This window comes from Podarcis filfolensis, assembly GCF_964270895.1.
Source record: "Podarcis filfolensis genome assembly, chromosome: W".
Classification (NCBI taxonomy): domain Eukaryota; kingdom Metazoa; phylum Chordata; class Lepidosauria; order Squamata; family Lacertidae; genus Podarcis; species Podarcis filfolensis.
In genome coordinates this window covers 38,995,580-39,008,975 of record NC_139619.1, presented here as the reverse complement: position 1 = coordinate 39,008,975, position 13,396 = coordinate 38,995,580, and the positions used below count along the sequence as shown (strand labels likewise).

General features: G+C 45.7%; 2 protein-coding genes across 2 annotated transcripts in view; both read left to right on the top strand.

Moving 5' to 3' along the window:
* The window catches only part of LOC310753812 (inositol polyphosphate 5-phosphatase OCRL-like), a gene marked incomplete at both ends in the record, with an annotated part of 1,016,056 nt that overhangs the window by 817,917 nt on the left and 184,743 nt on the right, over positions 1-13,396 (top strand).
* LOC310753742 (magnesium transporter NIPA2-like) overlaps positions 1-13,396 on the top strand; it is a gene marked incomplete at its 3' end in the record, with an annotated part of 394,776 nt that overhangs the window by 379,651 nt on the left and 1,729 nt on the right. Inside the window, exon 3 of the mRNA XM_083595086.1 lies at positions 12,835-12,891. Within this exon, the coding sequence (XP_083451212.1) occupies positions 12,835-12,891 (57 nt within the window). The remainder of the gene's footprint in view (positions 1-12,834; positions 12,892-13,396) is intronic.

Genomic DNA, 13,396 nt, shown 5'->3' with positions numbered 1-13,396 from the left:
CCTCAAGGGGGCGCCATGCAGCCTAAAAATATGTTCTACAAACAATTTCGCTGTCTCCTCCGCCGTGACTGCATGTGAGCAAGCTACAAAGTGGCCCATCTTAGTTAACAGGTCTACTACGACCAGGATGGCGGTTTTCCCCTTGGATTTTGGCAGGTCAGTCATAAAATCTATCGATACCGCCTCCCATGGTCGTTCTGGTGTGGGTAACGGTTCTAATAACCCTGCCGGCGCCCGCCTTTCTCCTTTGGCTCGCTGGCATTGGTCACACCCTCTTACATATTCCCGTACATCTTCCCTCACCTTGGGCCACCAAAATTCCCTGGTAACCAACCACATGGTCTTGTGTTGCCCAAAATGCCCCGCTGTGGGGCTGTCGTGCAGCTGTCTGAGTACTCTCCCTCTCAATTCCCCTTCGGGTATATATAGTGCCCCTTTGTAATACAATGCCCCGTTTCTTTCCTCAAAACCTCCGAGGTTTTCTCCCTCTCCCCTTAGACATCTGAGCTTATTCTGGGCGTATTCATCATTCTCCGTTTCCTCCACCAGTTCCCTTTGCCCCACCAATGCCGCCCCACACACCCAGCGGTCCTCTGGGATGATATGTCTCTCTTCGGGTGCTCCCTCCCCCTCCAAATATTCAGGTTTACGTGTTGGGTTGAAATAACGACAGACAGGTAGCGAGTGTCATCTGGGAGGCATCTCCTGAGCAAGTCTCAAGGAGCCTCTTTTATTGAGTATTACAGCATTGCCACACATGTGCTTATTGCTGATTGGTTAACACAAGTACAAAGCAAAGTTTACATTAATCACCAATGGATTACAGGGTGGGAAAGGGAACACAGAATTACACAGGCATGAAGACCTCCTTATTAAACTTTTACTAGTGATTGATATAGCATTCATCCGTAGATGTGGTCAACTATGCATTAAGAACAAGTCAGGTACGTTACGGTGTTTCATGAACTGAATGTGGACTGAACATTCTGGGGTGGTGAGTGTCTTAGTACTGTTTGTGCAGTATTGTGTGCAGGAGCGAAACTTAAGAGCAAGACTTTCCCAAACATGTCACAGTCGTGTATAGGATTATTGCATCCAGCATCCCAGCATTTACGTGAGAGAGCGTCCGCCCTGACGTTTTCCGGACCTGGCACATAGCAAATTTCAAAATTAAACTTGGAGAACTCCTGGGCCCATCTCACTTGTCGTTGGTTGAGCACTCGTGCCATTCTCCAATACTCTAAATTCTTGTGATCCGTGCACACTTGCACCTTATGTTGCGCACCAATTAGTAAGTGTCTCCATCTCCGGAACGCTTCGTGAATGGCAAGTAGTTCTCGGTCATATACCGTGTAGTTCCTCTCGGATTTGTTTAGCTTACGCGAGAAGAAGGCACACGGTCTCCACTCCGACTTACTCTTCCCCGGCTGAAGAAGCACCGCCCCCACCGCCCGGTCTGATGCATCAGTTTCCACTCTCATCGGTTTTTGTAGATCCACATGCAGGAGCTGTTCTTGCAAAGCGAATGCCCTTTTCAATTCTTCAAATGCTTGCTCCGCCTCCGCCGTCCAAGCAAATTTCTTCTTGCTACTGAGACAGTCCGTAATGGGAGCCGTTAAGTGGGCAAAGTTCTTGATGAACTTACGATAAAAGTTCCCAAATCCTAAAAATCTTTGCACATCCTTTTTCGTTTTCGGTGTCTTCCATTCCAGCACCGCCTGGACCTTGCCTGGATCCATGGCTAATCCTTAACGGAAACCCGCCTTCTGGACTCTCGGCGTGACAGTTTCCGGCGAGGAGTGGGTGTCCCTATAGGAGGTCCTGAAACCTCCCCACTGTTTTCGCTGGAAGTGTCTCTGAGCCATCCTCCCGACTCACTTTCCCTAGGAGCTCCTTCCCTCCCCCTGCTGGTTCCTTCCTCAGCTGATAAGTCTCTCTCAACCTCTGGGAGTCCCTTCACCTCCTGTTCTCCCGATGGCAGTTCCCTGACATTAACATATACAAGTTTTTGAGGGATTAGTATCAGGTTCCAACCTTTTTTCTAGATTGGAACTTGCCAGTCCTGTAGTATGTCACCATCAATATTGTGGGCCATGTCCTATTTAATACCTGTATTTCTAATTGGTTTCCTTCCAGGGCTCTGAGATGTTACTTCTGTTATTACCTTTGTTTCAGGGCTCTGATTCGAGATTTCCTCCTCAGGTGTTAACTGGGGTTTTGCCTTGTTTAATCCCAACTTTGTCTTTCTCTTTACTGCCCCGTGGGGCAGATTTATTTAAGCCTGGTGTAGAGGATGGTGGAAGTAGGTTGTAAAGTTTCTGCCATTGTTTTTTGCGAGTGCGATGGGTTATCTTTGATTTCCTTAGTGTTTTGATATTTTTGCTTTTCTTTTTTTTGCTTCTGGTTTATATCTTTGTGACTTCTTGCTGGTTACTGGGTGATTCATATGTGCTGGTTCGGGTAGGTTGCTCATTTGGTCAGTGTCTTTTTTTTTATAAATATTTATTCAGTTTTCCAATTTTATACAAACAATAAAGAAAAAGAAAAAGAAAAATATTAAAAACAAATCAATTTCGATATCAATTTTTCAATAACATGTTTCTTTGACTTCCTCATGCCTCCCCTTCTTGTTTTCTAGTTCAAAATGATTATCCAGCAAATCCTAATCTCTTAACTTTCCTTTTAACTAACACCTTATTTTCCAATCAACTTTTTAAAATTTTATAACTTAAACAATATTAATCCCATTTCTTTTTATCATAACAGCTAGAGACCACATGAATTCAATCCAGCATCTTTCAAAGTTCATTAATTTTGCAATATTTCTGTAAATAGTCCTTAAATTTCTTCCAGTCTTCTTCTGCCGATTCTTCTCCCTGGTCACGGATTCTGCCGGTCATTTCTGCCAAACCCATACAGTCAATCAACTTCATCTGCCATTCTTCCAGAGTGGGTAGATCTTGCGTCTTCCAGTGCTTTGCTATAAGTATTTTTTTTTTAATAAATATTTATTAAATTTTCCAGTTTTATAGAAACACAAAAGAAAAATGAAAAAGAAAAATATTAAAAACAAATCAATTTCAACCACAGTTTTTCAATAACATGTTTCTTTGACTTCCTCATACCTCCCCTTCTTGTTTTCTAGTTCAAATTGTTAATCCAGCAAATCCTAATCTCTTAACATTCCTTTTAACTAACACCTTATTCTCCAATCAACTTTTTAAATTTTATGACTTAAACAATTTTAATCCCAATTATTTTTATCATAACAGCTAGAGACCACATAAGTTCGATCCAGCATCTTTCAAAGTTCATTAATTTTATAGTATTTCTGTAAATAGTCCTTGAATTTCTTCCAATCTTCTTCTGCCGACTCTTCTCCCTGGTCGCGGATTCTGCCAGTCATTTCTGCCAGTCCCATACAGTCAATCAACTTCATCTGCCATTCTTCCAGAGTGGGTAGATCTTGCGTCTTCCAGTGCTTTGCTATAAGTATTCTTGCTGCCGTTGTAGCATACATAAAAAAAGTTCTGTCCTTCTTTGGCACCAAATGGCCAACTATGCCCAAGAGAAAGGCCTCTGGTTTCTTCAAGAAGGTATATGTCAGGGAACTGTCATCTGAGACGAAGGAGGTGAAAGGGCTCATGGAGGGTGAGAGAGACCACTCAGCGGAGGAGGGGACCAGCAGGGGGAGAAGTGGAGTTACAAGGGAAAGTGAGTTGGAGGGAGGGCTCAGAGATACTTCAAGCGAGAACAGTGGAGAGGTTTCAGGACCTCCCGTAGGGACACCCACTCCTCGGCGGAAACTGTCACGCCGAGAGTCCAGAAGACGCGTTTCCGTTAAGGAGCTTTTATGCTGGAAGAAGTTCCGTAAACGCCCACTGTCCGATTCAACGAGCGATTGATGGAGCCATGCTTAAGGAGCTCCATCACAGACAGAGGTTTGGGAACTTAGCCAAACTCTGAGGGATCAGGATTTTACGTGCAAGCAGCTCACCATCCCATCACAGCAATCGGACAGTCCCTGAAAGCAGCTTGTGCAGAGAGGCATCATGAGCAACCCAGCCGGAGCCGGAGGAGCAGCAGGAGCTGGAGAAGGTCCAACTCTGGAAGAAAGGTACAGAGTTTTGGAACTCCAGCTAGCAATGCAAACGGCGAGGCTAGAAGAAAGGAGGGCGCAGGATGCAGAAAAGGCAAAAGGCGCTACACTAGCAAGAAAGATGCCAGGAATGGTGCAGAAGTTTGGGGGGGACCCCAGGAACTACCAAGCCTTTAGGACAGAGATGCAGTATGCTCTCGAACTGCAGTTTAACGACTTTCCCGATGAGGCATCGCGAGTGGCGTTTGTGATTGGCCATCTCGAAGGGGGGGCGAGAGACTGGGTCCGGCCCCTGATGGCAGGGAATAGTGACATGCTGAAGGACGCGAGGAAGTTTTTTCGCTCCATGGATTTGATGTTTTCCAGCGAGATTGAACAGGGACTGGTGCGCAGACAATTGATGGCTTGCAAACAGGGGAGCCGATCGGTTCGTGAGTACTGGACTGAGTTTACAATGTTGATACATAAATTGGGGTGGGACCTATCGGCGGAACCCATTCAAATGCTCTTTGAAGAGGGGCTTTCTTCGGCGGTGAAAGACGAACTTTCCCGGGCGCCCAGGGCGGAGTCTATGGACCAGCTGACCAAATCAGCGCTGACCATTGGAGCGCGCCAGGAGGCAAGAGCCTTGGAGAAGCGGGAGGGGAAAGGAGAGCGTTGGAGGGATTTCCGCATTCCAGAGATTCCAGAACCCAGTTTCCCGCCCGGAGAGCCGATGGAAGTTGGAACAGCGCGCGCGCGCGCAGTTTCAAATCCCAGTGAAGGGAGGAAGAAGGAGGGAAAGAGCGCCAAGAAATGTTACCTCTGCCAGCAGCCAGGTCACTTTGCCAGAGTCTGCCCGCAAAGAAAGGAATGGCAAGGGATGGCGGGAGCTGTTGGGGGGAAGGAGGAGGAAGTCCAGGAGCCAGTAAAAGCCAACGCCTGTCTGCCTCTGTCAGGGCACTGCAGACAGGCCAAGGAGCAGTAAAAGTGCCCACTCCGGAACCTCCAAGACCAGCTCTAGTAATAGAGGTGCTGCTAGAGCTGGCAAACGGATACCCACTAAAGACCAAGGCGCTGTTGGACTCAGGCAGCTCCTGTAATTTTATGAGCAAGGAGTTTGCAGCTGAACACCAGATACAGACACTCCCTTTAAGCAACCCCCTGCAGGTCACCACGATCGATGGGAGGGAGCTGTTGGGGGGAGAAGTTAGCCTACAGACCGTCCCAATGGTTATGAGGGTGGCAAGGCACACTGAAAGGATAGCGTTCAATGTAGCCACCCTGGGAGGGGCGCCAGTCATTTTGGGAATGAGCTGGCTAGCGTTGCATGACCCGCTAGTGGGCTGGCATCAGAGAGTGGTCTCCTTTGGGTCAGCACATTGCCTGGAACACTGCAAAGAGGGAAAGGTGCCAGAAGGGGCAAAAGCCTCCCTAGCAGGGATGGAAGTGGCGGACAAAGGGAAGGTGCCCAAACAATACGCTGACCTGAGCAAGGTCTTCAGCGAAAGGGAAGCAGATAAACTACCACCGCATAGAGACTTTGACTGCCAAATTAACCTGGTCCCTGGGGCCCAGCTCCCCGTGGGCAAGCTGTACGCCATGTCAGACAGGGAAATGCAGGAGTTGAGGGAGTTTATTGACAAAAACCTGAAGAGAGGTTTCATCAGAGAGTCCAGAGCGGTGGGGGGCAGCCCAGTGTTTTTTGTGGACAAAAAAAACACGGATAAACCGAGATTGATCGTGGACTACCGGCGGCTAAATGCCGTGTCAGAACCAGTGACTTTCCCCATGCCCAGGATTGATGACATTTTGACCAGGGTGAGGAAGGGAAAGATATTCACGAAACTGGACCTGAGAGGAGCGTACAACCTGATACGAATAAAGAAGGGGGATGAATGGAAGACAACGATGTTCACCCCCCTAGGGGCTTTCGAATATCTCGTTATGCCCTTTGGATTACAAGCAGGCTCCGCCTGTTTTCAATCGCTCATGAACCATGTACTGGGACCTTTGCTCTACAAGAATTGCGTGGCCTTCCTCGATGACGTGCTGATATATTCAGAGAATGAGGAGCAGCATGTAAAGGATGTCAGGGAAGTGCTGAGCCAGCTGCAAGCAAACCAGTTGTGGGTGAAATTGGAGAAGTGTCAGTTCCACACCAAGGAGGTGGATTTCCTGGGGTACCGCTTATCAGACAAGGGATTAGCCATGGATCCAGGCAAGGTCCAGGCGGTGCTGGAATGGAAGACACCGAAAACGAAAAAAGATGTGCAAAGGTTCTTAGGGTTTGGGAACTTTTACCGTAAATTCATCAAGAACTTTGCCCACTTAACGGCTCCCATCACGGACTGTCTAAGCAGCAAGAAGAAATTCGTTTGGACGGCGGAGGCGGAGCACGCTTTTGAGGAATTGAAAAAGGCATTCGCTTCGGAAGAACAGCTCCTGCATGTGGATTTACAAAAACCCATGAGAGTGGAAACTGATGCCTCAGACCGGGCGGTGGGGGCGGTGCTGCTTCAGCCAGGGAGCAATAAGTCGGAATGGAGACCGTGTGCCTTCTTTTCGCGTAAGCTGAACAAATCCGAGAGGAATTACACGGTATATGACCGAGAACTACTCGCCATTCACGAAGCGTTCCGGAGATGGAGACACTTACTAATTGGCGCACAGCATAAGGTGCAAGTGTGTACGGACCACAAGAATTTGGAGTATTGGAGAACGGCACGAGTGCTCAACCAACGACAAGTGAGATGGGCCCAGGAGTTCTCCAAATTCCATTTTGAAATCTGCTATGTGCCAGGTCCAGAAAACATCAGAGCGGACGCTCTCTCTCGCAAACCTGAATATTTGGAGGGGGAGGGAGCGCCAGAAGAGAGACATATTATCCCAGAGGACCACTGGGTGTGTGGTGCGGCCTGGGTGGGGCAAAGAGAACTGGTAGAGGGAACGGTAAATGATGAGTACGCCCAGGAGAAGCTCAGAGGTTTAAGGAGAGAGGGAGAAGACCCCGGAGGTTTTGAAGAAAGAAACGGGGCATTGTATTACAAAGGGGCGCTATATATACCCGAAGGGGAATTGAGGGGGAGAGTACTCAAACAGCTGCACGACAATCCCACAGCGGGGCATTTTGGGCAACACAAGACCATGTGGTTGGTGACCAGGGAGTTTTGGTGGCCCAAGGTGAGGGAGGATGTACGGGAGTATGTGAGAAGGTGTGACCAATGCCAGAGAGCCAAAGGAGAAAGGCGGGCACCAGCGGGGTTATTAGAACCGTTACCCACACCAGAACGACCGTGGGAGGCGGTGTCGATAGATTTTATGACTGATCTGCCCAAATCCCAGGGGAAAACCGCCATACTAGTCGTGGTAGACCAGTTAACTAAGATGGGTCACTTTGTAGCTTGCTCACATGCAGTCACGGCGGAAGAGACAGCAAAATTGTTTGTAGAACATATTTTTAGGCTGCATGGCGCCCCCTTGAGGCTGGTTTCCGACAGAGGGAAACAGTTCACGTCCAGATTCTGGAGGAAGCTTATGAGCTTGTTGCACGTAGAGGTCAACTTTTCGACTGCCAGGCACCCTGAGACCAATGGGCAGGCGGAGAGGGCAAACGGTATCCTTCAACAATACCTGAGGTGTTATGTCAATGACAGAGAAAACGATTGGGTCGAAAAGTTGGCACTAGCGGAATTTGCTTACAATAATGCAGAGAATGTGTCCACAGGGATGAGCCCCTTTTTGGCTAATTATGGGTGCCACCCCAGGGCGTTTCCAGGGGAAGGAGGAGAGAGATGGAGTGTTCCGGCCGCTGAACTTTTTGTAGAAGAAATGGAAGCGATCCATCGTCAACTCCAACACAACTTAGAAAGGGCCAAAGAAGAATATAAGAGGCAGGCAGACAAGAGCAGAAGGGAAGGTGAAACAATTAGGGTGGGGAGTCGGGTCTGGCTATCAACCCAAGGGTTGCCGTTCAAGGGGAGTTGCAAGAAATTGAGACCCAAAAGATTGGGACCATTTGAGGTCATCCAACAGGTCAACCCAGTGGCTTTCAGACTCCGGTTACCGAACCACATGAAACTGCACCCAGTATTCCACAGGTCATTACTGTCACCATACAGGGGGGAAGGTGAAGGGGTGTCCACACGGGGGCCAGCCATAGAAGAAAGGGAAAGCCGCAACTATGTGGCGGAAATCATCGACTCCAGGTGGAAGGGTAATCAGGTGGAGTATTTGGTCGCGTGGGAAGGGGAACCGGAGTCGGAAAACACCTGGGTGAAGGCAGAGGAGGTCCATGACGAGGTCTTGATCGAAACGTTCCACCAAAGGTTCCCCAGGAAACCTCAGACAGTAGCGAGGTTCCGGAGGGAGTACTTTGGCACCACCGACGATGAGGAGGAACTGGAGGGATTCAGGGAATCGGAGTTGGAAGGGGGTACAGACTCCGAGGAGGAGGAGTACTTGGAAACCGGGAACAGCAAAAGGTGGAGGGAAGTGTTCGAAACTTCGGAAGATGAGGGAGGTTCCTTCAGGGGTTTTGCTCCCTCGCCTCCCGCAGAGGAGGGGAGGGAAGGGGGTGAAGGGGGCCCTAGAGGGGAGGTGGATGTCAGGGAACTGTCATCTGAGACGAAGGAGGTGAAAGGGCTCATGGAGGGTGAGAGAGACCACTCAGCGGAGGAGGGGACCAGCAGGGGGAGAAGTGGAGTTACAAGGGAAAGTGAGTCGGAGGGAGGGCTCAGAGATACTTCAAGCGAGAACAGTGGAGAGGTTTCAGGACCTCCCGTAGGGACACCCACTCCTCGGCGGAAACTGTCACGCCGAGAGTCCAGAAGACGCGTTTCCGTTAAGGAGCTTTTATGCTGGAAGAAGTTCCGTAAACGCCCACTGTCCGATTCAACGAGCGATTGATGGAGCCATGCTTAAGGAGCTCCATCACAGACAGAGGTTTGGGAACTTAGCCAAACTCTGAGGGATCAGGATTTTACGCGCAAGCAGCTCACCATCCCATCACAGTATACTTAAATACCTTTTTCATTTCATTATAAATCATTTCCCAGAAAGCTTTAATCTTTGGGCACGTCCACCAAAGGTGAAAGAATGTACCTTCAACCTCCTTACATTTCCAGCATTTATTATCGGGCAAATGATATATTTTTGCAAGCTTGACTGGGGTCATGTACCACCTGTATATCATTTTCATAATATTCTCTCTTAAGGCATTACATGCCGTAAATTTCATACCGGTGGTCCATAACTGTTCCCAGTCAGCAAACATAATGTTATGTCCAACATCTTGTGCCCATTTAATCATAGTTGACTTAACCGTTTCATCCTGTGTATTCCATTTCAGCAGCAAGTTATACATTTTTGACATGATCTTAGTTTTAGGTTCTAGCACTTCTGTTTCTAACTTAGATTTTTCCACCTGGAAGCCAATTTTCTTGTCCAAATTGTAAGCCTCCATTATCTGAAAATAATGAAGCCAGTCTCGCACTTTGTTTTTTAGTTTCTCAAAGCTCTGCAATTTCAATCTGTCTCCTTCTTGTTCCAAAATTTCCCAATATTTCGGCCATTTGGCCTCCATATTGAGCTTTTTCTGGGCTTTCGCTTCCATTGGTGACAACCACCTTGGGGTCTTATTTTCCAGTAAATCCTTGTATCTAATCCAAACATTAAACAAAGATCTCCTAACAATGTGATTTTTAAATGCTTTATGTGCTTTAACCTTGTCATACCACAAATATGCATGCCATCCAAAAACGTTGTTAAAACCTTCTAGATCCAAAATGTCTGTGTTTTCAAGAAGCAGCCAGTCTTTCAACCAGCAGAATGCTGCTGATTCATAGTAAAGTTTAAAGTCTGGCAGGGCAAATCCACCCCTTTCTTTTACATCAGTTAAAATCTTATATTTTATCCTGGGCTTCTTGCCCTGCCAAACAAATTTAGAAATGTCTTTCTGCCACTTCTTAAAACAATCCATCTTGTCCACAATTTGCAATGTTTGAAACAAAAACAACATTTTAGGCAATACATTCATCTTTATAGCTGCAATTCGACCCATCAAGGAAAGCTTCAAGTTTGACCATATTTCGAGATCTTTTTTCACTTCTAACCAGCATTTCTCATAGTTATTTTTAAATAAATTCCCATTTTTAGCTGTCATATTAATCCCCAAATATTTCACTTTCTTCGCCACAGTCAAACCTGTCTCATTCTGAAATTTCTCTTTTTCAAACAATGTTAAGTTTTTCTCTAAAACCATAGTTTTGGACTTGTTCAGTTTAAATCCTGCCATCTGACCAAATTCTTGAATTAATTCTAAAACTCTTTTGGTACTAGATTCTGGCTCCTGTAACGTCAAAACTAGGTCATCTGCAAATGCTCTCAATTTATACTGTTTAGCTCCGACCTATATGCCTTTAACCAACCGGTCCCTTCTAATCATATTCAGCAAAACCTCCAGGACCGATATAAAAAGTAAAGGGGAAATTGGGCATCCTTGTCGTGTCCCTTTTTCTATCTTAAATTGTTCCGTAACCACATTATTTACAATTAATTTAGCCTTTTGTTCAGAGTATATTGCACTTATACCATTTTCAAAGCCTTGGCCTACCCCCTTACCCTGTAAGTTCTTTTTCATAAAACTCCAAGAAATGTTGTCAAAGGCTTTCTCCGCGTCCACAAATATCAAAACAGCTTTAGTATTTATGTTCACGTCTAACTTTTCCAAGATGTCAATTACATTCCTCAAGTTATCAGATATATGTCTTCCCGGTAGAAAGCCCGCTTGGTCCTTATGTATCTCTTCAATCAATACTCCTTTCAATCTCTTGGCCAAAATATCAGCAAAAATTTTGTAATCCACATTTAATAAGGATATGGGACGGTAGTTTTTAAGTTGAGTCTTTTCAGTCTCTGTTTTCGGTATAAGTGTAATGTAGGCCTCTTTCCACGATTCTGGTGTCCTTTTCCCTTCCAAAATCTCATTGCAGACTTCCTTCAGAGGTTGGATTAAACAGTCCTTCAAAGATCTATAGTATTTGGAAGTCAACCCATCCGGTCCCGGAGATTTGCCCAATTGCATATTTTAAATGGCACCTTCTATCTCCTGGTCTGTTATTTTACAGTTCAACAATATTTTACTTTCCTGTGAAATTTTTTGTAATCCATTTGTTTTCAAAAATCCATCGATGTCCCTTTCGTTCTGTGGCCCTTGTGCATATAGTTGCTTGAAATACTTCTGGAAACAGTTTCTAATCTCATTTGGATTGTTTATGTCTTTTCCTTCTACTTCCAGGTTTGTAATTGTATTTAATTTTTGTCTTTTTTTCAGTTGCCAAGCCAGTAACTTCCCACATTTGTCCACCGATTCAAATGTTTTCTGTCTCATTTGTTTAATTTTCCATTCTATTGCCTGATTCATCAATTCCATATATTGTGTTTGATAGATCTTTATTTCTCTCAGAATCTCTTGTGACTTCGGCTTGGCTCTCAATTTTTTCTCACCTTCTTTAATTTTCTCCAAGATTTTATCTTTTTTCTCATTTTGCCTTCTCTTTTTTAATGCATTCTGTTGTATCAGAAACCCTCTCATCACAGCTTTACTTGCATCCCAGATTATTCTTTTTTCCACATTTGTTGGCAAATTTAATTTGGTCAGTGTCATTTGGCTCTGTGCCTCTTTCTTGAGGTGTAAAATTTTCCACTAGAGTCAGAAGTAGCCCATTTGTTACTGTTATAAATTTTTTCATGCTGGAGGGTCCGTGCATATCAAGTGGAACTGGTCCTGAAGATGGCTGTCTCTCTCCTCTGTTTGAGTAAATTTGGAAGTAACCAGTTGGTTTTTTCCAAGCTCAGAAGGTGGCCTCTGGGTTATATTTGCCTTATAGGATTTCTCAGCTAAGGTCAGTTCTTGAGCCAGGCTTGTTGGGTAGTTAATATTTTCGGAATCTTGTCGGAGCCCTTTAAGATGAGTTGACCAGTCCAGAACAGTGGAAGGAGGAGGAATGGCCTCATTTAGAATTAACCCATTCAGCTCCCTCTTACTCTCCTCCTTTTGGAGAAAATAATGTGTGATTTTGCTCTGTCTCCTTCGGGGTTCTGGGAAGCTGATTAACGTATCTGGCATGATTCCCAGATCTTTGCAGTTCTTTCTAGTAAGTACCATAATAATTATGATTATTCATTGGCAGTTTTCAGAAATCAATTATCTCCAAATGTGGCGGCCTTGAATTTACGAGTCCGGTGTCAGTGCCATCCAGTAGAAGGGAGCATTTTGGAGACTCTCTGCAGCTGCCACCTGGGCTCGCTCGTCAACAGTTCTGATAATCAAGATGTTTCTCTTCTTCAATTTATAACTAGTATCTTGTAAACTTTGGCTTGACCTTGTGTTTGGCTCTGCCTAGCAAAGTGCTCAGCCCAGCCCAGCCCAGCTTCATGCAGTCTCAGTTTAGGGGAATTAGGAGAATAAAACAATGAGATAAAACATTAAATTAAAACAACAAAATGAAGCACTAAAAGGAGTTAAGAAATAAAATGGAAGAGAGGATAAAACCAAATGCTAAGGGTTGGTTATAGAGCAGAAACTTGCCTTAGAGTTGGCCTTAGAGCTCAAAACCCTACTTCAAACATTTGGCAGTCATCTTCCCCTCCCTTCCTCATTGCTGTCCATGCTTCTTAAGAGTTTGAAAAAGTTTTCCATGCCAGCTTCTGTTTTCATTTAAACTTCACCTTTGGTTTCTTTTCTCTCTTCACAGGTCTAGGGGGTCATGCATATCTGAAGGAATGGATGTGGTGGGCAGGGCTGCTAACTAGTAAGTACTTCCATGCAAGATTTTACCATCTTCACCTACATTTCAACAACTTTAATTATTCCCTTTGCCTTCTTACATGACCTCCAATAGCTCCCAATGAGTTCCTTGGTATTTGTTGTTGTTTAGTTGTTTAGTCGTGTCCGACTCTTCGTGACCCCATGGACCAGAGCACGCCAGGCACTCCTGTCTTCCACTGCCTCCCGCAGTTTGGTCAAACTCATGCTGGTAGCTTCGAGAACACTATCCAACCATCTCGTCCTCTGTCGTCCCCTTCTCCTTGTGCCCTCTATCTTTCCCAACATCAGGGTCTTTTCCAGGGAGTCTTCTCTTCTCATGAGGTGGCCAAAGTACTGGAGCCTCAGCTTCACGATCTGTCCTTCCAGTGAGCACTCAGGGCTGATTTCCTTCAGAATGGAGAGGTTTGATCTTCTTGCAGTCCATGGGACTCTCAAGAGTCTCCTCCAGCACCATAATTCAAAAGCATCAATTCTTCGGCGATCAGCCT